General features: G+C 43.8%; 1 protein-coding gene across 3 annotated transcripts in view; it reads left to right on the top strand.

Annotated features, from left to right (window-relative positions):
- Positions 1-16,074, top strand: part of TSC22D1 (TSC22 domain family member 1) — a 135,644-nt gene extending 119,570 nt beyond the window's left edge. The window contains exons 1-3 of one of the 3 annotated variants that reach the window (XM_045287071.1): positions 12,260-12,346; positions 13,419-13,470; positions 14,665-16,074. In XM_045287071.1, coding sequence (XP_045143006.1) covers positions 13,468-13,470; positions 14,665-14,922 — 261 coding nt within the window. In that variant the 5' untranslated portion in view covers positions 12,260-12,346; positions 13,419-13,467 and the 3' untranslated portion in view covers positions 14,923-16,074. Of the gene's footprint in view, positions 1-12,259; positions 12,347-12,635; positions 13,003-13,418; positions 13,471-14,664 lie in introns of those variants that run through there. The other 2 variants (XM_004707920.2, XM_004707919.2) reach the window with 2 other exon arrangements.
- The last annotated feature ends 7,479 nt before the right edge of the window (positions 16,075-23,553 follow it).

Raw genomic sequence — 23,553 nt, 5'->3', positions numbered from 1 at the left:
CCCTTCCCCCCACCCCCCCTCTCCCATGTCCCCCCTGAACTGTCAGAGACTAACTCTTTACAGGAATAAAAAGTCCAGTTTTTCTCCTGTGGAGCAGCTGGTGATTTTGAACTGCTGACCTTGCAGTAAGCAGCCCAACTTGTAACCACTGTGCCGCCAGAGCTTGAAGATTCTCCTTGTGTGATTGAGCAGGAAAAGGAACTTCGGTCACAATGTGGAAAACCATGATGTCCGGATTACCATATCTGTTCTCTTCACATTAACCAAAGAGCTGTGCTCCCCAGACAATGAATGCAATACGTTGACCCTTTCATGGAACTTTATCATTATTAATTTCCCAAATCTTCTGTTCTCACTGTCTTGGGAAAAGCCTTCAACCTTAATACCTGAAATCCTTGGGTGGAGCAACTGTTTGACTGCTAAATGTAGGTTCAAGCTCACTTACCGATGCCTCGGAAGAAAGGCCTGACAATCTACTTCTAAAAACGCGCTTTGACACTGGGATCAACTCAGTGGTAACCAGTACTGGTAACCTTGCCTGAAGTAGAGTGAGCTAAAAGTGCTGTAAAGCCTTGCCCCGAGCTCCAGATTATGTTGGTCTTCCATTCACATGGCCCAGTACCCAAACCTGTGTTGACACTGTATGACAATTGGTACGATTGGTAAGACATCAGTCCTGACTGAGCTAGAGGTGTGATATGTTAGCAACTTCTTTGGTCAGATCCCATCAATGTGTTTTCTCACTGCCGGTCACTATAAAGGAAAGTGGTACTGTCACTACTTAAAAATTGCTGCCTGTAGAACATTGCTGTCAAGATGTGTTTGGGAGTAGTAATGCGGGAGATAGGTTGATGGTGCAATGTTCACAGTCATAGTAGACCTGCATCTAAAAATAAGAGACACGCCTGAAACTGAAAATAGTGCACAAAATCCCTGTGTGAGCGCCCGTCAGCATCGAGAAAGGAAATATTCATAACATAACATCTGTGCTTCTGGTTGAGAAGGTTGTTAAAATATTTGTCAACCATCTTTATTAAATTGTATCTTTAAAAAAAAAAAGGAAAGTACGTAGCTCACATAGTTGTAATTCAGTTCAAGTTCTTGGGTCAGATGTTAAGCTGGAGGCATTTCCTGAGTTATTTAGCTGCCAAGGGCTGATAAACCAAGAAGCAGGAAGACCACAGGCTGGCAGAGACAGAGGGAGATATATCCAGTGTCAGCAGCTCAGGCTTGCAGCTGCAGAGTCAGACGAATCCAAAGCCCATGGGCAATATGGCAGGCCACGGATAACTCCGAAGGTTGGGAGACAATATGGTAGGCTGATGGCTCAAGTCCAGAGAACCAGAGGTCAGTGAGTCCAGATGCAGGCTCTAGACCAGTAAGAAAAGACAAGCCTCCCCACAGAGTTTGCTTAAATAGGAATAGTCCACACTCATGGGGAAACTTCCTTTCGGTTACCTCAGGACTCCCTCATCCTCGTATAACTGCTTTGCTCCCCATCATGGAGTTGATTATGCTTTTAGGGCCACATCATAGGTGTTTTCCTAATCACTGAGAATTCTGGCCAAGCCAAGTTGACATAAAACCCAGCTCTCACAATAGTTATTGTTTAATTGAAACTGAAATAAAAGACATGTGCAGACAGCTATGGGAGAACTAGAAATTCTTTCTAGAATTGTAACAATAATCATAATCATAAATGGAGAGAGAAAATACATGCAAAAAAGATACTGAGATGTTTTATGTACTATATATGTTGCTGTTAGGTGTTGTCCAGTTGATTCTTACTCATCACTACCCATGTGACAGAGGAGAACTTCTAGGAGTGTCTTGTTTGGAAGCATATCTTGAGGTCTGTCTCCTGTGGAGCTTCTCAGTAGTTTCCAAGCATCACCCGTTCACTCAGCAGCCCTGCAGTTAATGGCTGTGCCACCAGGCTCTTTGTGTACCGTATGTTTGTGTAAATAGAAGTTATATTTGAATTTATTAGCATTTTGTTAGGATGTTTTAAATTGTCACACTTAAAACTCTTACTACTTTTTTAGTCTTTGTACATTAATATGAGACTTGGGAAACTGTTATCATTACGCATCTAAGTTTACCAGCAGGTAATCACCAAGAAAAATTCGAAAACTTTAAAAGCAAAAATAAATTTATAATTAAAAATTCAAGGCCGCATAGTTACATAGCAGTTAATTAGTTATGAAATAGGAATTTTCAGGTCCCTTCAATGAAAGTAATTAAGTCCCTGGATTATATCTTTTTCATTTTTTCTTTTTTTGCAAGCATGATAACGCTGATAATTCACAAGAGATTATGGTACAGTTCAAGTAGATATTATTAAACTTGTCCACATGGTTGGACTAGAAATGTATAGTTCTCATTCACAAAAGTGAAGGTAAACTGTTTGTACATGTCATTGAAACATCTTTCCCATTTTACTTCAGAATGTGTTGAATAGCTTTCTTTTTTTTTCTTTTACTTTAAAATATTTTTTAATAATAGTGGATGTATATACATAAAGAGCAAAAAAAAATTTACAGACAAATATTAGCTCATTTTTTCCCTTTTCATCTCCCCAGTCAGCCACTTTAGATTTCAGTGTTGAGGTATAGTGTACACACTTAACACTCACTGCCACAGAGTGAATGCTTACTCATAGTGACCCTGTGGGTTTCTGAGGAGTAGAAAGCCCAGTCTTTCCCCAGCAAAGGTGCTGGTAGTTTTGAATCGCAGCCCAACGCGTAATCACTGGCAACACAGTAAGTTTCACTGCTACCATAATCAAAATGTAGAACTGACCTATCATGGCAAAAATGCCTCCTGCCCAAATCCAAGGGCTTGAAACCCTTGGATCTATTTTCCATCACTGTAGTTTGACCTTCTGGTATGTCATATACATGGAATCATGCAGTTCAGAGCCGCCTTCCACTCCTTTTCACCACCTGGCTGCTTTCACTTACCACAGTAGTTTTGAAACCCATCCATGTTGCTGTATCAGTAGTCCGTTTCTTTTTATATTACTGAGAAGGACACATACTGAAGTCCGTGGAGAGGGTGCAGTGCAGTGAATGACTTAACGCGGCTCTTCCAGCCATAGCTGTTCACACTTTGTCCTGATGGGTATAGAAGGTAAGGGAAGGTACTGATTGGATCTATGGGTGATAGTTAACAGGCAATCTGTGATTGCCATCCTGTTTGGTGTAAACTAGCCTGCTCAGAAGCAGAGAGGTGGAGACCTCACTAACAGCAAGAGAGAAGTGCCAGGAGTGGAGCGAGTCATTAGCACCATGAGATCCCTGCACACTGAGATTCCTTGTTCCAGAAGGCAGCTTGACACTGCAGCCGCAGCAGACCAGAACCAGGGGCTGGCTTGTGGGATGGGCTGCCTCTGAGGGCCCTAGCACCTTGCTGTTTTTCTATTTACTTGTTTTAATTATTGAGAGAGGGGTATTGAAATCTCTATCATAATGGATTTTTCTATTCTTGCAATTCTATCCGTTTTTACTTTTTGAATTTTCATCGTTTTCATTACGTGCTTAAATAATTTGAGTTTGTATGACTGCTTGATAGAACTGACCCTCTGCCATTATGAAATGACTTTCTTTATTCCTGATAGTACTGGGTTGCTCACAAATCTTTGATTAATGTGGCCACTTTAATTTTTGTTAACGTGACTTACCTGTTTTCACCCTCTTATTCCACCTATTTGTAACTTTATTGTCAAACAATATTTCTTGTAGGGAGCATATTGCTTTCATTCAGGCTATTAGTTTTTTCTTTTAATCCAATCTGACAATCTCTGCCTTTTAATTGGGGTGCTTAATTAAGGTTATTTTCATTTAATATGACTTTTTATATGAATGAATTCTACCATCTTGCTCTCTCATTTTATTCTATCCTTCTCCCTTTTCTCCTATTCTACCTTCTTTCAGATTGTATTTTAGTATTCAATTTTTGTCTACTTTATTAACGGAATGTTTGTGTATTTTATTATTGACTGATTTAGAATTTATAATACACATCTTTAATGTTTTACAATCCACTTTGAAGAAGTATAAGAATCTTAAACACATACACATGGACACACAAAGAACCTTACAGAGATACACGTTTGGTCTCTCATGTAGCCTGTTACTCTGTTTTTTGTGATACATTTTAGTTTTGCATACACCATGATGTTGCTATGGGTCATCGGGCTACTTCTAATTCAGCCCTCCTGTAAGACAGAGTAGAACTGCCCCAACAAGGCTTCTAGGGGGTAAATGTTCACAGGGGCTCATTGCCAGGGTTTTTCTCCCATGGGTGAATTCGAACAACCAGCTTTTCTGTTGGCAGCTGAACTCTACCACTGAGCCACCAGAGTGCCTGTATGTATACTAAAACTCACTGCCATCGAATCACTTCTGACTCAGAGACCCAGTAGCCCAGGTAGACTTGCCCCTGTGAGTTTCTGAGAATGTAACTGGTTATGGGAGTGGGGCCCTGCCTTTCTCCTGCAGAGCGGAGAGGCTCATGACTAGTGGTCACGAACTGCTTACTTTGCAGTTCGCAACCCAGTTTGTAACCCTTACGGCACCAGCCCTCCCATAAACACTCAGAAGCCAAGCCAAAACTTGGTGGTGTGAACCTGCCAGGTGTCTGTAAAGATTGCAGTCAAGAAAACCGTATGAGGCTGTTCTGCTCTGTCACATGGGGGTCACTGGGTGCTAGAATGGCACCTCTCCGATACGTGGTTATTATAATTGTTTGAACACTGTTGGAGATCTTGGAAAAGATTTACATCGTAAGGAGAAAGTCTTTTCTGTTTAACCCAGGGATTGTCATTTCTAGTGCTCCCTTTTCTTTAGTGTAGATCTAGTGTTCCATCTGGTGCCATTTTCCTTTTGCCTGGGGAGTTCCTTTAACCTTTCTTGCAGTGCCCTCCTTCTGGCTTTTTAATGTATGTGGTGGTGGGGGGGGCACGGAATCTTTATTTCACCTTTATTTTTAAAAGATATTTTCACGGGGCATAAAGTTGTAGAGCAATGTTTTTTTGTTTTGGTTTGGTTTTTCCCTTTCAGCATGTTAAAAGATATTGCTGGACTGTTTCTGTCTAGGCCAGTCAGCAGTTTGCTATCTCTCTTATCTTGGCTGCTCTGCACATTATTTTACCTGGCCTTTTTAAAGAGCTACTCTTCTATCACGGGTTTTAGGCAATTGGATTATAATATGCCTTATTCCTTTTTGTAGTTTTCTGCATAATTCTTTGGGTTCATTTTGCTTCTTGGGTCTGTGGATTTATCATGTTAATAAAAAGTGGGAAACAGTTGCCATCGTTTCTTTCCTCCTCCTTTCTCTCCTCTTAGGGACTTCGGAGACAGATATATTTAGTTTCTTAAAGTTGGCCCTCAGTTAATAAGGCTTTGTTCTCTGCTCTCCTTCCCCGGGTTTTGTTTGTTTCCCTGTGTTTTGTTTTGGTTAATGTGTTTCCAAGTTCACAAATATTTTCTTTTTTTTTTTTCATAAATATTTTCTTTTTAAAATAATTTTATTGGGGGCTCATACAACTCTTATCACAATCCATACATCCATCCATTGTGTCAAGCACATTTGTACATTTGTTGCCATCGTCATTTCCAAAACATTTTCTTTCTACTTGAACCCTTGGTATCAGCTCCTCACTTTTTCCCCTCTCCCTCCCTCCCCCATCCTCCCTCCTTCAGGAACCCTTGATAAGTTATAGTTACAAATATTTTCATATGCAGTGGCTTGATATTCATTTTCTTCTCATTGTATTTTGTATCATGGTTAAGTCTAACTTGTTTAGGTTTTCACTTTGTCTCCCACAAATCTCCCCAGTACACTTATGGTTTCCTTTACCTTCTTGAACATACAGCTATAATAACATTTAATGTGTTTGTCCACAAATTCTATCATCTTTGGCATATCTGGGTCATTTTGATTGATTAATTTTTTCCCTTGTTATGAGTCATGTTCTTCCATTTATTTGCATGCCTGGGTTTTTTGGTTTTGTTTTTTTTTCCATTCCAGACATTGTGAATTATTGGACTTGAGATTGTGTTTTATTAAATATTCTGGAGATTTGTATAGGGACGACTTTAGTCACATGCAAGCAATTTGATCTTTTCATAGATTTCCTTTTTGCTCTACATGAGACCAATGCACCTTATCGTCTCAGTTCATTTTCTGCACTGTAACAGTGCTGCCTTCTGTGGGGTTCGAGTCCTGTGAATGGTTCTGCTGCCTCCTTTGGGGTATTCACTCCCTTCTCTGGTCATTTCCTCAGTAGCACTCAGTTCAAGGTGGGGGTGGGGGGTAGTGGGGCACATGATGACTCTGCAGGTCCCTCTCACTGTGAACCACCCCCTCCCTTTAAGTCTCTGACTTCCAAGCCTTTATAACCAGAAGAAGGCATGAACATAGATCAAGTAGGGTGATAGAAGAAAAATTAGTGCTCTTATTCACTCCCCCAGTCTGTAGTCTCTTTTCAGTTTATTTTTAACTCACACTTGTCTCCATGTTTTTATTTAACATATATATATATGCATATAACATAAAATATATTTATACTGTTATTTCTTGCATTTTTCAATTTGGGATGGTATTTGTTCAGTGTTAATAAATTAGGATTTAGCACTTTTGAACCATTCCGACCTCACATTCTCTTCTAATAAAGTTACCTTGTACAATTAAGTCAATTAGAAAATTTTAAATTATCATAATTTTTATCTAAGAGTTTGCTTTATTTCTTTTGTATTGTTTTCAGTAAGGTATCTCTTAATTTTTTAAGTTGCATCACTAGATCTCTCTTATACCTAATAGTAGCTCCCTCTAACACCGTTCCTAAAAAAAATACTGCTGTCAAGTGCTCTTCGTGTGCTGCATGCAGAGCTGCCCCCTAGCTTTTTCTTCGCTGGACTCTTTAGGGAAGCAGGTCACCAGGCTTCTCTTCTGTGGCACTGTTTGGTGGGTGGAGTTAATAGCTGAACACACAACAGCTGTGCCAGTCATGCTCCTCTTGTGCCCTCTAAACCTGCAAATGCTCGTATGTATCAGTTCTTCCCCCAAAGCCACTCATTTTCCTGCACCATTTCAGACCACTGCCTGCTTGGGCTTACTTGACAGTCCTCATCCTGATGTTCCCTCACCATTTTCCTGCCGAGTCTCCACCGTCTTTGCCAGTGTTTGTGACCCTGTTGTTTCCCAAGTCTTCCTTTGCCTTGGTTTGTGCCACCATTTTGATGTCTGAAATGTGGAAATGTTTTCATTCAACACTTACACTCAAAGGTAGGTGATTTGGCCACGTGTAGAATTCTAGATCAGAAAGAAACCTTCTCCTCAGAATGTTAAAGACGTTTTCTCCCATTTTCTGGCAATCAACAAAAGCATCCTGATTGTCTTTGTCCCTGCATAGTTGCAGCATGTTCTTTTCTTTCTCTCTTTGCTTTGTTTTCCCCTCTTTGGAAGTCTTTAGGATTTTTCTCTAGATCCTTAGTGGTTGGAGGGTTCCTAATGGTGGGTTTGTTTGGTCGGTGGCGGGGAGGGGGGTGTTTTTCTCATTCACTTTGCTAGACAGTTGGTCATCTCTGTGAGTCTGGGGATTTGTGCCCTTTGCCAGTGGGAAAAAGAAGACAAAACCTAAGAGTTTATATTGGTTTCTCGATCACTAAATTTCTGCTTTTAATACTCATAGGAGTATTTTGAAGTTGGACCTCTTGTCCTTTAAGCCCCTTTTATATCTGAGTGCCTGTTTTCTTTATTTCCCTCATTTTCTACTTTTTGGAACATTCCTTGACTTTAACTTCTAGTCTTTGGTGAATGTTTAAAGTATGGGGATGGAACAGGTTTTTGTTGTTTTCATTCGCTACCACCCTTGTGATGGTGTGCAGGCCCGGCCTTGTGTCCCACTGAAGCAGACTGTTCACTGCTCTGGTTTTTCTGAAGAACCACCTCTGGTGAACTTGCAACTTTACTGCAGGCCTGTTTCTTCCCAGCACCACTGTGCTTTGTCCAGAGAGCAAAATTTCACGAATAGAATTAGTAGCCTAATGAGAACTGTGTTGCTTACATTACTAGGTCATATTAATCTTGGAGAAAGGAGCTCTAAATGTTAATATCTAGCAGGTTGCTTATTTAGGAAAAGCACTGGCATAATCTCAGGCACTTGTGATTGGCAGTGTCAGCTCTTTATGAACCATCATTTTAACCGGTTTCCTGTGCATCGAAGGCCTTGTTCATTCATGTGTGTTAGACGCCCACTCAGGGTTGCTGGGTAAGAACAGGCGGTTCAGTTCAATTGAATTTCAGAGGCATAGCCGATACTGCATGAAGCATACCCATACTAACACACACATTAATTGCCATTGGCCTGAAATTCAAATTTAACGGAATCCCTTGGCTTTTATTTGCTAAATCTGGCCAGCCTACAGTCAGTGCCTTGTGAGAATAAGCTACAGAAGTGGAAGTGACCTCAGGGGGCTCATCTCTTCCTTGGCAAAACCAAACCCATTGCCATTGAGTCAGTTCCAACTCAGTGGCCCTATAGACTCTGCCAGGGGTCCTCAAACTTTTTAAACGGGGCCAGTTCACTGCTCCTCAGACCCGTTGGAGGGCCGGGCCGGACTATAGTTTTAAAAAAAACTGAACAAATTCCTATATACACTGCACATATTTTATTTTGAAGTAAAAAAACAAATGGGGCAAAAACACCCGGCAGGCCGGATAAATGTCCTCAGCAGGCCGCATGTGGCCCACGGGCCGCAGTTTGAGGACACCTGCTATAGAGGGTTTCCGAGACTGTAAGTCTTTACCGGAGCAGACAGCCTCATTTGTCTCCCACAGAGTGGACTGGGGGTTCACACTGCTGCTGTTGTAGCTAGCAGCCCCACTGCACTTCTTGGCCCACTGCGCTTCCAGGGCTCACTTGCAGCAAGTTTGGACCAGGGCAGGAGCCCATCATCTTATACAAGCGGTAGGTTCCAACTCTGCCCTTATGGGTCAGGCCAGCATAGGTGCTGCTGAATTTGGACCATAGGCCCATGCTAGCCCTATTATGCTTGTGGGGACATACAGTGGAGACTGACTGGGAAGCCACACACAAAGGCTTCATTAAAAAAAAAAAAAAAAAGGCTTTATTCTTAGGCTAGAAAAAAGGTGTTCTAATTACACTTTTAAATATTTCTGGAATTAATGAGAACTTTATTGATCACAAAGGTCTGTGCTACTATGGGGATGGCCGAAGCCAGGCAATAATTCTTCCGTGTGTGTGTGTGTGTGTGTGTCTCGCTCTCTCTGTGAATTGAGGCATCTAACAACAACAGCAAAGCTCTGGTTACAGAGGTGTCTTCACTCAAATGAAGACTGCCCCTGCTGTTTCCTGTACCTCGGATTCCCACCTCAGTGAGACTCCTGCTCAGCAGCTGGGGCCGCTAAGGTGGCTGGTGGCGTTTTCTCTAGGCATGCATCCTCCCAGCTGGAGGCACTGTAGCAGTGTCCCTCCTTTCAGTGTGGCTTCTGTGACAGACACATAGATGTTTTGTCTTGTGCATAGAAGAATCTTTGAAAGTAAATCTAGTCCTTCAGCCTCACACATTCTGCCTCTGTGGTTCTTGCTCCCCATCACTTTTGACTTTTTTTCTCTCCAAACTTTGTCTTTTTACTTTTGAGATAAAAATCCCAGTTTTAAGGAATTTAAGTGGCAGAGTAGATTATGTGTTAGGCAGCTCATAAGCGCAAGGTCAGCAGTTTGAAACCACCAGCCACTCTACAGAAGGAAGAAGAGGCTTTCTATTCCGGTGTAAAGTTATTACAGTCTCAGAAACCTGCCACAGAGGCAGTTCTGCCCTGTCCTGCGGGGTCGCTCAGAGTCAGAACTGATTTAATGGTAGTGAATTTGAGCACATTTGGATCAAAAGACTGTGTGTCACTTTTGTTGTTATTGAATATCCTCTGCTCCAGCAAATTCTACAGAAACAAAGGCACAGTGTCATGGTAAATATGTGCAAGAATGCTTCTTGAAATTTCATTTAAAATAGCAAAGTATTGAAGGTGGCTAGCGTGCCCTTTGGTTGGGAAATGCATTAAAATAGGCTCTGGTTGCTTATGTTTGCTTCTGTGGCTTAATACAATGGATGGACAGTTGACATGTTTGAAATCGAAACAGTAAAAAAGAATCTTACTACTTTCTTGGTCAAATTTGGTTTTTGACCCAAAAGTCTGTACTGAAGAACAGCATGAATAAGTAGAACTCAGTTAATTCAGTAATCTTCTTAAAAACTCCAGCTATTTGTTTAGAATTCCTTTTTTATTCAACCCCTAGAATTTGTTTTTAAGCTATTTTTATGCTTTCTCTAAAAGAGGAAGACTGTCTACCAGGTGGATGAACCCAGGTGACGAACCCAGTGGCCACAGCAATGGGCTCAGACACAGCAACATTTGTCAGCAGGCGGGGCCACTGGATGGGACTAGTAACAGTACGATGTTAATGCCAGCATGGTCAGTGTGGGGTGGCAGGGCTGAGTCACACCCTTGCGAGAGATGAAAGAACAACTGGGACAGAGAAGAGAGAGCCAAGAAAGGAGTGCTCCTTAGGGTTTCTCAGACTGCGAATCTTCACAGAAGAAGACAGCCTCCTCGTTCTCTGTCAGGGAGGCTGGGGGAGCAGCCCAACCCTTAACCTACGCACCATAGATTATGCAAAAATAAAGCCTTACATTTGGGGGCAGTAGTATGAGCCTATAACAACATATAGTACAGGGTCACTGAATTGAAATCAGCTTAATGGTACCGAGTTGAGTTACAGTAAAAAAGAATATTATTACTTCTTGGTCATATTTTGGTTTTTGACCCAACAGAGAATTACCATCTGTGTCATTTATCACATTCACCAGCTGTGCTTCCTGGACAGTTTCTGAAACCAGATGTATCCCTGCTAGCTTTGAGTTCACTGAAAAAGAATGTGTGAAAAAGACTCCAATGGAAGTTTTAGGAAAGGGTGCTGGCAGAGATAGAAGGAGAATTCCATGTAATACTGTATATTCTGTGATCAAATTTTAAACTGATGGCATATACAGGGACAAATTTAGAAAAGCTAGATTTTTGTTTTTTATAATATGACGCCAGTAGAGGGCGGTATTGTAGAGGTTAAATATGCCTGCTGGTTATGTGCTCTGAAGTCCTTGCCTTGCTTACCTTTATTGCATTGTAAAGGGTTTATTATCCCTTATAATCTAGAAAACTTTAGTCCTTACATTTATCGTATATTAAAGTATAACCCTAAAGAATCCTTGCAAATATTTTAAAGGTGAGGAGGCGGTATTATTTAACATTCCCTCAGTTACCTTGATTTAGTTTGGGAAAAGGGAATGCTTGAGGGTAAGATAAAGGCAGTTGGATCTCTTGACTAAACACAAATGAACCCCCTTATCTTATTGGTCTTTGTGCTGCGAATGGGCAAAAGGTCACTTTAAGGAATTGTGTCCTCTGAATACACAATTGCCTATACGTAAAGTTTTTTCAATCTCTGATGTAAGAAGAGGAGGTTCATAGGATTGATGAATGGAATTGCCACTTACAAAAGCTTGACTTACTGAAAATAGATCTATGGAGGGTTCAGCTTGTGGATTTGGCTTTTCTGTTTATGGGTGAAAGATGTCATGTTTAATTACTGGGAGGTACTGATAGGTGGGTGCAATTTTAATGTTTATGGAGCTGGGGACAGTTTGGGGACTTCATTTCATCCAAAGGGTCCCTTTTTGACTCGAGTTGTATACGCTTATCAAATAATGAGCCTTGGTGGTGGCACCGCCCAATAAGCGTTGGGCTGCTAACTTCGAGATCACTGGTTCAAACCCACCAGCTGCTCTGTCAGTGAAAGTTGAGGCTGTCTGCTCTTGTAAAAAGTTTGCAACCTCAGAAACCCTATATAGGGGCATTATGAGTTAGAGTCAACTCAGTGGGGCTTGAGTTTGGTTTGGGAGCAAAGAATCCGTGTTATTTTGTTTCTACAAATAATTGATAAATTAATGGAAAGCTAGTATTTACCGAAATACAAATGTGATTCTTTCCCCCCCCTCTAAAACCCACTGGCGTTTAAAAAAAAAGAGAGAGTATTACAGTTCAGTTGTTATCCTTCTAAGTAAAACCTGCTATAAAGCCCTCCCATTACGGCTGCCTCTAAGAACCAGATGATTGAAATCTAGACACTGGAGCTCCTGCTTGTCTTTAACGGTGGGACTGGGCATGCCCAGTAGCGCAGACGGTTCTGGTTGCAAATAGGAAGCTCTCGCCGTTCGGCAGCCGCGGAGAGGAGCAGCTCCAGAGAAGGGGTCTCACTCCCGTAAACGTAAGCACGTGCGAGGCCCCGGTCGTATTTTTTCGGCGACTGTAGGTATTTTATGGCGAAGAAGTCGCCGGGCGTTGGGAAGAACCGTGGAGGGCCTGGGCGGCCCAGGATCCGACCCCTAGGAGTGCGGCCTGGGCCAGCCCACCGGAGGAGCGGGATCGGGAGATGGGGGCGGGGAGGCGGGCGAGCGGGAGGAAGGCGGGCTGGGGAGAGGGGGCGGGCCTAATAGTGTGCCGGCCAATCGGCACGGCGCCTTCCTGCATATATTTTGCCCTAAGACCGGGAGACCTGGATTAGAGCCGCGTAGAGCGGTGCTGCTGAACGGCTCGGCTTCTCACCGTGGGATTCGCATCTTCAGGCGATCGCCAAAACCCCAGAAGCCGGGTTTTACTTAAATTAGGGCTGCTGATTTCTGCTTGTTTCTGGTCTGCAGAAAGAGAAACGATTTTATCCAGCCCTAGCAGGGCTGCAGGTGTTCCCTCTTCCATTTTTTTCCCCGCTCCCCGCGAGGGTGTTTTTGGCTGCAATTGCATGAAATCCCAATGGTGTAGACCAGTGGCGATGGATCTAGGAGTTTACCAACTGAGGCATTTTTCAATTTCTTTCTTGTCATCCTTGCTGGGGACTGAAAACGCGTCTGTGAGACTTGACAATAGGTAAATGTCTGCTGGGATAGTGTCTAGAAATTGACTAGTGAGAGAATTTGTAATAATGCAGGTGAAAGAGCCAAGGGGAATTCCTTTGTCCATTGCTGAGACTACGGTGACAGGGATGTTGCTTGTTGAAATGATCAGAATAGCGAGTAGCCGTTTTGCAGATCTGGGCAGAGAACAAGCTTTTAGCACATTATGTAATTTAGCCTTTGTGGCTCACTAAAATAGTAAAATGTCTGGATATTTGTTAGCCAGAGTGGCTGCTGGTGGTCTGATCCATTACTTCCATACCATTCCAGAATGTTCCAAAAATGCCAGTAACATCACAGAATTGAGAGACCCTCACCTTTTCTCTTAAAAAAAATCTTGGATGTTTAAGATAAATTCCATTGATCGATGATCTTTCCCCTCTTTTCCAGCTCCTCTGGTGCAAGTGTGGTAGCTATTGACAACAAAATCGAGCAAGCAATGGTAGGTACCGATTTAAGCTCCTTTGGACCGAAATTCGGGCCCCGCACTAAGCGACTGAGACGTCTTGGGTTGGAACCCGTGCATCGGTCCCTAAGTTAAGGGTGATGGGAACGGCCCTTGGCCGTTGGGAAAGGCTGGCGCTGTCTGTCTCCATTTTATCAGCGTGGAGCCGCATCCCAAGGCTGCTTTGGGGAGGAAAGGGGGGCCCTTGGGGTTCTGGGTGCTCTCTAACGACTGAGCTGTGTGTGTGTGGTGGGGCGGTGGGGGGGGGGACGGTGATGCTTGGCAGAGGCAGCCCCTTGGGCCAGGGAATCGAGTGGGACTCGTGGCCGCCCGCCTCCTCTGGCCGTGGGCAAGTCTTTGGACAATGTGGCCGATCTGGGAATCCTAAGCTCTAGCTCAGTGGGGTTGGGATCCCAGGGGAAAGGTCCTCAAGACCGGGCACAAACGGTTCCTCAGTCCGGTGGGTGACCACATAATGAAGGAGGATCGGAGAAAAGTTTTGTTTTCTCCTCCTCTGCCTGGATTTCTCCTATTTTTTATTTCCGCCTTGGCTGTTCTTTGTTATTGGAGCAGCGCCTGTGGCTCTTCTCACGGGATTCTCTGCCCACTGTTGCTAGGCAAACTCCGAACCTTTAATTCGGAGCTATAAATAGCTCCGGCTCCCATTGGCTGCGCGCTCTGCCCAGGTTTCTGTGATGTCAGCTTAATCACGAACGGGCTGTGGGGGTGGAGGGAGGAAAATGCGGCAACTTGCTCCTTAGGAACTGGCTGCAGCTGGTGCCGAGGGAGGCGGCTCCGGGCGGGCGGGAGCCAGCGACGTGGGGCGGGGCCGTGGCGGCCGCGCTAGGCCTGGCGGGGGGGAGCCCCTCCTGCCCTGGCCCTGGGCTCCCGCGGGCGCCGAGCCCCCATACCTTAGGCCACCTGGAGCTGGAAGGCCAACGGGTGTGCATTCCTGCGTGGTGTACGCAGTGAGCACTTAGACTAGGGAAACTCGATCACTTACTTTTATCCATGTTGGGCAGTCGGGTTCAGTAGATGCACCCAAGGGTGGCTGAGTGAACTTTGAGAGCAGCAGATGCAGCATGCAAAATAATGCTTTCGAAATCGAGAGTAAGGAAAACTAGTAAATCATCAGTCAGTAAAGCCTTTTTCTTGTGTCTCCTGACACCTTCTCCCCCCCCCCCCCCCCAGGATCTGGTAAAAAGCCATTTGATGTATGCGGTTAGAGAGGAAGTGGAGGTCCTCAAGGAGCAAATCAAGGAACTCATAGAGAAAAATTCCCAGCTGGAGCAGGAGAATAATCTGCTGAAGACGCTAGCCAGTCCTGAGCAGCTCGCCCAGTTTCAGGCCCAGCTGCAGACTGGCTCGCCCCCTGCCACCTCGCAGCCACAGGGGAGCACACAGCCCCCTGCCCAGCCCGCGTCCCAGGGCTCCGGCCCCACCGCGTAGCCGCCTGTGCCCTCGCAGAACTGGCGGGTGCGCCATCTGAACTGAACAGACCCGACCCGACCCGACGGGAGAAGATGTCCTAGCGGGAATCCGCTTCCACAGTCACCCATTTCATCGCCCGCTGCAAAAGAGACGTGAGACGAACAGATGTTGTACTCTCTCTCTCTTTTTTTTTTTTGACTCACCCCCACCCCCAGTATTAAACACTCATATACTTAAGGTTTGAAGCAAGTTCTTAGTTGAGTGACTTAAAGGTTCATTAGAGAATTCATTCGCACGGATATACTGGGACCTTGTGCAGCTTGGCAAATACCTGTGAAATGGTTGGATTCATGCTGAGGAGCAGTGTGCCTTTCCATCCCTGCCCCCGCTCCCCACCCTGACTTCAAGAGTTCGATCCTGCTTGCAAGTAGTTTGATCCATGGGTTATGAAGCAGGGGCGTTCCTTGGTGGACTGCCCTCCCCGCGAAGTCCCCGATGAGGAACTGGAAAGGGGGCGCTGAAGACTCACAAGTCTCACCTCTGCTGAGAGTAAGCATAGTTCATGTCTAAACTGACAGGCTGTCATCAAAATCCACCACCGAGTTTCGTGCTGTGCCTCTTTCTGAAACACTGAACAACGCAAAACTGTGCTGAAACGGTGACAGGTAGCTGGGCCCGAGGCTATCTACCATGAAGGTTGTTTTGCTTATTGTATATTTGTGTATGTAGTATAACTTTTGTACAATAGAGGACTGTAACTACTATTTAGATTGTACAGGTAGAAATGTCATTGTTTCATTGGCTGTCTGAAGAGGTGTGGATTGTCTTTTCTATCTAGATCTACATATAAAATGCTCCATGGAGGAAAAACACACCTAGAAAAACGGAAAGATTTGGCACAGTTAGTCTCTTTGTGTAACCTGAAATCTAGCTGCTGAAGTAAATCCCTGTTCACTGACGTCTTTTGATTGAGCTGGTTGAATACTTTGAAAAACTGATCTGTTGTAGCTAAAGAAATAAATTCCCAGTAGGGGTTTCTTGCATATTACCTGTATAGTAGTTATATGCATATGCTTCTGTGCATGTTCTCCAAACACTTGTAAGGTGTCACTGTATTTAACTGTTGCACTTGTCAACTTTCAATAAAGCATATAAAATGTTGATAAACAAGCGTTTCCATATGACAGTGTTAACAAAATTGCGGTCGTTTCCACAAATATTGCCAGGCAAAGTTAAAATCATTTGGCTCATAAGCTCTGAGGGGAAGTGATTGAAGGGCTGGAAAAAGTAGGGGTGCTAATATTTTGAGGCTATAAATGGAAAAGGAAATAGGCATCACATTGGTCAGCCAATAAGGGGTGGGCTTGAGCCCAGTTCTTCGGATTAGTTGTATGGCCTGGACAAGTTACTTCACCCTCTGGGCTAATACAGGGAGGTGAAAGACTAAATTTACTGGTGGCCTTGGAATTCTAGGAGTCCATAAAAATATTTAGTATTGACCGAAATAGGGGGAGAAACCAATTGTGGGTATTGTTTCAGTGAGCAGTTCTGGGAGTAACAAAAGTTGGAAATTGTATCTGTAGAGAGATTGATGTCTGCCTCAAAACCTCGGCCACTTGGGTTGGGATGTTGTCTGAGAGTGGAATGGGTTTCCAGTTCCAGAAATGCTCAAGCATCAATGTGATACGTTGGTCAAGGTTTTCGGAAGTGTTTCCTGAACGGGATGGGACATGGGATCAAGTGAGCAAGTTGGTTTCATAAGACCGTAAAGCAGATTGAAATGAAAAAAAAAGGGAGAATCCTAAAGCTTTGTCGAGCCCTAAGGAGTGAACCTGAAATTTGATGGGTAGTGGAGCATAGAGTTCTCAGAACTGAACTGTTGGACAGTGTGCATCTTAAAGCACCGAATCAGAGGGGGACTCCGGCTCCTTGTTGAAGCGATTGATAGCTAATGCCATCAGCACCATAAAGATGGTTGGGGTGATTGGAGAAGATCATAAGATGTTCTGCTAATTTGAGGGTTATAGAATTTTGAATTTAAATAAAGGTTTATATCTATAGTAATTGCATTTCTTTTAAAAAAGAAAACATCAGTGAATAGAAATCCCTGACCATTTTATCTTTGATGGTTTTTAATGAAACAGCTCTTCGGTACCAAAGGTAATTTATAGAAACTGAGAAACAGCGTGCCAGGGCATTCAGTGGTGGACTTCATTTAATGGAATTTGCAACCTTTTTGTTCAAAATATGAAACTTATGAAATTGTGGTGGGTGAACATTGTATGTGATGTTTGGTTTCAAAATAAGCTTAGAATCCTATGAAATGGTCAAATAAGAACATCTCAATAAAACCAACCCAAAAAGGGCAAAAGCTGCTTTTTCACGTACTAAAGGGGTATTTTAAGTAAATGATTGATTTATATTTTAGGTAATTTAAAGAGACGTTTTACTACTAATAGGCTTTGTTGACCTGGGATTTATTTGTGATCGCTTATGTTACAATTTTGTGTTAAAGGAATAGAATGCTGTCCCCAGCACTGGGGATTGGTGACATCATCAGTTAAAGCCACTGGGGGAAGGAGAAGCAGGAGGAACGATAGCATTTCAATGAAAGTTTGCTTTCTGTTTCAAATTGGCAATGTTCATAATTCAGTAATTAGGCCTTTTTCTTTCTCTCTCTTTTTTTTTTTGCTTTAAAATCAAGATTTTATTTCTGATGTGGTGTGAATATACCATGCCAGCATTGATTTTAAATGTGTCTTTGTACAAGTAAGCCATTTATAAAAGTTAATTACAAGAAATGAGAAATTAGTTTCAAGGCTGACATGATGACTGCCTTTGCTTTATATCAAATAAGTAAGTGACGGGGGCCTGTCAGTGTGACTGCATGTAGACATCATATCCATTTGGGACTGAAAGACTGGCCTAAGGATTAGAAATTGGGTCAGAGAAAGTCTGCTCCCTCTTACATAAAACTGTCTTGAAATGGAGAAGCATCCAACTTGGAAGCAGATGGTGTGAACACCACGCCCTCCGCTGCCAACCTGATCCCGTAGTCACTCTCCTGAAACAGCCCTGGAGCCTGCATGTGGGGCTTGGTAAGTGGGACCCTGCTGGGATCCGAGAGTGCAGAGTAGTTCAGACGTAAGTGTTCAATGAGTGACCTAGGCAAAAAAGGAGCTATAGGCCTGCTTTCTCATCTGTCGGACTCGGATCGGGTCACTAAAACTCCATCTTGCCATAAAATGTTCCAATTCTGTGATTTCTATATGGCTTTATTCTTGTACAGTGGGAGGGCGAGACCGTGTGGCAGCATGTTGTTTTGCTCATTGCTTGAACTAAAATGAATTTAGGCGCTGTGATGCTGGCACCTGTCATGGGGTTTCAGACACCAGCACAGGGTCACGCAGGGTAGACCCACGGCAAACTAGATCAGGAGTCGGCCACCTGAGGCTCAAGAGCTCTGTTTGGTAATTTTGGGTACATTCACATGGCTCTGAAGTAAAATTGAAAAAAATGTTAAAGGCTATTAGTCAGATCATGGTGATTTCGTTTGTTTATAAAATATACTTATTATGGCTCTCTTCCATCTCACAAGTTTGCCGACCCCTGTCCAATGGGGTCCTGTGGACCACAAGAGAACATGGCCAGATACTGTGATGGAGGATGAGCCCAACTTTGGAAGACACGGGATGGCCACGTTGCAACCACGGGCTTTAGTTTTTCTGTGTCATGGAAATGACATGTATCCTCTTACACATGTGTGAACAATGAGGTGGAAACAAGCACAACTAATAATTTGGTTTTAATTCTGGCATCTTCGTGGGGCTTTTGTAAGGAGAATGCTGGGAGCTCTAAGTAAGTGTTCAATGAGTGTTAGCTGTTAGGGTGACTTTTCAGTATGTCCTTCTTTTGTTTATGTATTATTTTTTGGTAGGAACAAGCAGTGGCTGTTTTATTTTCGAATAGCTGATCTAGCATTTGATAGTAAATAAATGGTTGTTTAAATTTGATGGTAAAAATACATAAATAAACCAGCTGGCTTTTACAACATGGACCAAAAATGCACCATGTCTTGTGTATCTAAGAATAACCAAAGGCACCTAGTCTCAGCTAGTTAGAGAAGATACTGTTTGAGCAGTTATATATATATATAATTATCCATACAGATACATAATTGATATATATCTTCGATTATTATTTTCATTAGGAAAATGACTGTGTAAACTGCTATGGAGTGCCAGGCAGAAGTGAAAGCCAATGGGCCCACGCAATATCTACAGTAACCATTTTATTTTGTTTTATTTTTGCAATGACCATTTTTGAGTGTGCAAAACTAAATGTGTGCTTTAAATCAGGTGTTTCAAGCACAATGTTTCCAGGATCCGCCTGTGACACCCCTTGCGTAGGAGAAGTTCTGTTGGAAATAACGGTGGCTGGGAGCTGAGGAGCAGGGCCTCCGTCTCCACGGGTAGGGTCATCACTCCGTTCCACCCCGCCGGTTGTTGCTCTGTGGACAGCCAAGTACCATGAGGCTAGATCGTCCATTTTTTCAAGATCCAGGATTTTGGGTTTCTCTTGGGGAATTTCTGATGTGTGAAGACCAAATCAGAAGCACTTACACTCTTCTGATTGAGCCCACAGGCCAGACTTTTAAAAACTTTTTTATAGCATTCTGGGGCTAGTAACACTTGGTTATGGGTGTGAGCCTGCCATGGGTCTTGTGTGTGGCTGGAAGAGCCCGGGGCGCCCTGGTCCAGGGTTCTGGGTGGTGGCCGCAGCCCTCTGCCACATCTTTTAGGGCCCTGGAAGGACACTTGGCAGCACAGAGGCTGGTCTGACATGCAGTATTCCAGTTGCCTGCGCCCCCCCCCCCCCTCCGCAACGGGGTCTGTGGATGCCCTGGCTGTGGAAGATGGTGCCCAGTTTCTTGCAACACAGCAAGAAGCCCCTCTGGCTGCTGGTGTAAACGGGGTGGCACCATTGGCTTTTCCGGGGAAGGGCGACTTGTAGAACTGCCTTTCTCCTTGATGTGGTCCAGTGCAGCTCCCAGCACTAGCCCTGGCAGCAGAGAATGCCATTCTTGCGGACCGTCTTCATGAGCTGGCAAAAGGATTGGTTGAAGGGACTGTCACCAAGGCCCAGGGGGTCTGAGGAGCCGGTGGTGATAACATCAAAGGCATCTTGGTTCTGTGTCATGAACTCTAAAACCGTCATGGCGAGCCGGCAGGAACTTGAGCCATCTGGTTAGCATCTTCATCAATTTCTACTGAAGCGGGACCTCGGAGGGTGCTGTACCAGGCCCCACCCTGGCTGACTGCAGAGAGGCAGGCTGGCTGTCACCTCCTGGGAGAACTCATCTGAGACTTGCTGCGCTGGATGACGCCGCCCAGCACATCCAAAGGAGATCTTCCATTGGAAGACAAGGGTGCTCTGGTACCGCCCGCGCTGATGGTGCCACAGCAAGGCCTAATGAGCCCACAAGCTGCAGGGTGCATGGAAGCAGCCTCGTGACCAGCGGTAGAACCCAGAGGTCACAGCACAATGGGGCCAGCGACCACCTTCCATTGCTGCAGCTTTTCATTGTTTCCACTTTGATGAGCGAACGTTTTTCTTTTTTTACAAGCACCCCTTCATTTATTTTCTCTTGGCTTTTGTTATTATATTAGGTTATCATCGTTGTTAGGTGCTGTCAAGTCAGTTACAGGTCAGTGACACTGTGTAGCAGCAGAAGGAAGCATGTTGGGTCCTGCACCATCCTCACAATTGTTCTTACATTTGAGCTCAGTGTTAGAGCCACTGTGTCCATCCACCTTGTGGTCTTTATCGCTGCCCCTCTCCTTTTACCAAGCATGATGTCATTCTCCAGGGACTGTTCTCTACTGCTACATGTCCATAGTTCATCTATGCCTCTGAGGAGCACTCTGGCTGTACATTTTTCCAAGACAAGTTTGTTTGTTCTTTTGACAGTTCATGGTACTTTTAAGATACCTTGCCAGCACCATAATTCAAATTCATCAGTTCTTCAATCTTCCTTATTCAGTGTCCGACTTTCACATGCCTAGGAGGCGATTGAGAATACCATGGCTTGAGTCAAGGGCGCCTTAGTCCCAAGGTAACATTAGCACACTGAAGAGGGTCTGCAGCAGGTTTAGTCAGTGCCCATGCATCCTCTGACAATCCAGCATTGAAAAGCTAGGCCTGACAGCATTGCCCCAGCACTTGCTTTTCTAAGAATTAATTGTCTGACTTTAGTTTGCACCAGTCTCTGTTGGCTACTCATACAGCTGCTAACCATAAAGTGCTTACAGCTTGACATCAATTGTGCGGGAGGAGGATGAGATTATTTGTTCTGAAGAATTCATCTTGGAAATCCAAAGAGGCAGTTCTGCTCAGTCCTGTGTGGTCGCCATGTGGCAGCAAATGTTCTAAAAATTGGAAAGCGTGAGTCCTCCTACTTTGTTCGTCTCTTTTTAACAGTTTTAGCGATATGGAGCTTGGTGCTGTTCCCCATAGAGGTTTTTTTTTTTTAATTCCCACTTCAGTAAAGAAGTTGTTGGCATTTTGATTTGGATTGTATTAGGTTTATGGGCCACTTTGGGTAGAGCCCTGGTGGCGTAGTAGTGATGTGTTGGGCTGCTAACTGCAAGGTCAGCAGTTCAAAACCATTAGCTATTCTGAGGAAGATGATGCTTTCTATTCATGTAAAGAATTACAGTCTCAGGAACCCACAGGGGCAGTTCTACTCTGTCCTACAAGGTCTCTATGAGCCGTGAGTTTTGAGGATTTAATAGCAGTGAGTTTTGAGAATTTAAACTGAATAGAGCTGACATCTTACCAAAAACTGTCTTCCCATCCCAAAACATTGAACATATTTCCATTTATTTCAAGTCTTTAATCTCTTTTTGCAGTATTTTATCATTTTTATTACATAAAGATTTCATATCTCTAGTTAGATGTATTATCTTGGAACCAATAATACCTTCTTTTTGATTAAAGAAAGTGAGCCCATGCTATCTAGTAAGCGGTGTTTGATTCATTCAGAGACATACTGTGTGCCTCCCACATGCCACAGATCCTTAACAAGGTGTACTTCCTTCCTGTTCTCGAGAACAACTCAGGTACATACTTGAAAGATAAATCAGATAGCTTGTTTTCTGGCAGGTTTATGTCTTACCACCCTTGATCTTAGCCAAAAGGCTGAGAAGCAATAGATTTTTGTCTTATACAATGTAAAGCATTCTGTTGCTATTCTCAGATGAACCTTGACAAAAAATATTTCTGGGAGTGCTTTTAGGAATTCTCATTAAATTAGCAATATATTCTCATGATAGTATAGCCAAATCCCACAGCTAAAGAATCAATTCTGATTCATACTGACCCTGTAGGACAGAGTAGAACTGCCCTTTTGGTTTTCTGAGACTACAAATCTTTATGGGAGCAGGCAGCCTTCTATTTGTCCCACAAAGTGGCTCTTGAGTTCAAACCACTGACCTTTTGGGTATCAGCTCATTGCAAAACCCACTGTAGACCCCTGCTAGTACATTTTATAGGTGCCTTACCTAGGAACAAAGAGTGTGTTAGTCCAGGTTGACTAGAAAAACAAATCCAGAGACACTCATAGATGTATAAGAAAGAGCTTTATATCAAAGAGTAATTGTTTATTAAGAAAATTTCCCAGCCCAGTCCAGATCAAGTCTTTAAGTTCAATATAAGCCCATAAGTCCAATACTAGTCCAAAAATCCTTCTTCAGACTCACACAGTCAGTCACATGTAATGATGCACAATGCAGGAAGATCACAGGCTGGTGGGTCAAAGTCTTATGGATCCAATGGCGGTGAAAGCATCTCAGTGCTGGTGCGCATCTGCATGTGGCTCCTCCAGCTCTCCAAGTGTGGCTCTTCAACAGGAAGGTGAAGCAAAGAGAGGGGTCCCTTGCAGCTTTCAGCATGTCTCTGCATGGCTTGTCAACAGGAAGCCAAAGGCAACATGAGAGGAGGTTCCCAGAATCCTAAGAAGGCCACTCCCGATCTGATCCCCCCCACACTGAGGCAAAGCACTAAGGGGGTGCAACAGAACAGCAAGAGAATGGAGCGGCGAGGTCCCCAGGGAAAGCTGAAGGTGGACTTTGGGGCCAGGGCGTGGTGCCCCAACAGACTGGGTGGAAAAACACTCATAAAGGCCAACAAACAATCCTTGAACTAACTACAAGCTTTTCTTTCTTGTTGTGTTTTGTCATTGGTTTGTTGTTGTTTTGTTGTATATTGTTAATTGGTTTTGCTCTGTCTTGTTTTTGTGCATGTTATTATCTCCACAGGTCTGTCTAAATAAGATAGACAGGTTGAACGATCTGGAGGAGAAAACAATGGGAACGACAGTTGCGGGGGGATATGGGGGGGAAAGTGGGAGGAAAGGAAGTGTTGTTAACAAATCCAGGGACAAGGGAACAACAAGTGATTCAAATAGGTGGTAAGGTGGGTGTGGGAGGCCTGGTAGGACATAATCAAGCGTAATGTAACAGAGGAACTGCTGAAACCCTGGTTTGGGACTGAGCATGATAGTGGGACAGGAGGAAGGTCAAGGGAAATAGAGGAAAGAGCTGGGAGGCAAAGGGCATTTATAGAGGTCTAGATAAAGACATGTATATG

This window comes from Echinops telfairi, unplaced genomic scaffold (assembly GCF_000313985.2).
Source record: "Echinops telfairi isolate 266 unplaced genomic scaffold, ASM31398v2 ScPeMD7_11;HRSCAF=52, whole genome shotgun sequence".
Lineage (NCBI taxonomy): Eukaryota > Metazoa > Chordata > Mammalia > Afrosoricida > Tenrecidae > Echinops > Echinops telfairi.
Note: the sequence above shows the minus strand (reverse complement) of the source record. Positions and strands in the feature narration are given on the sequence as shown.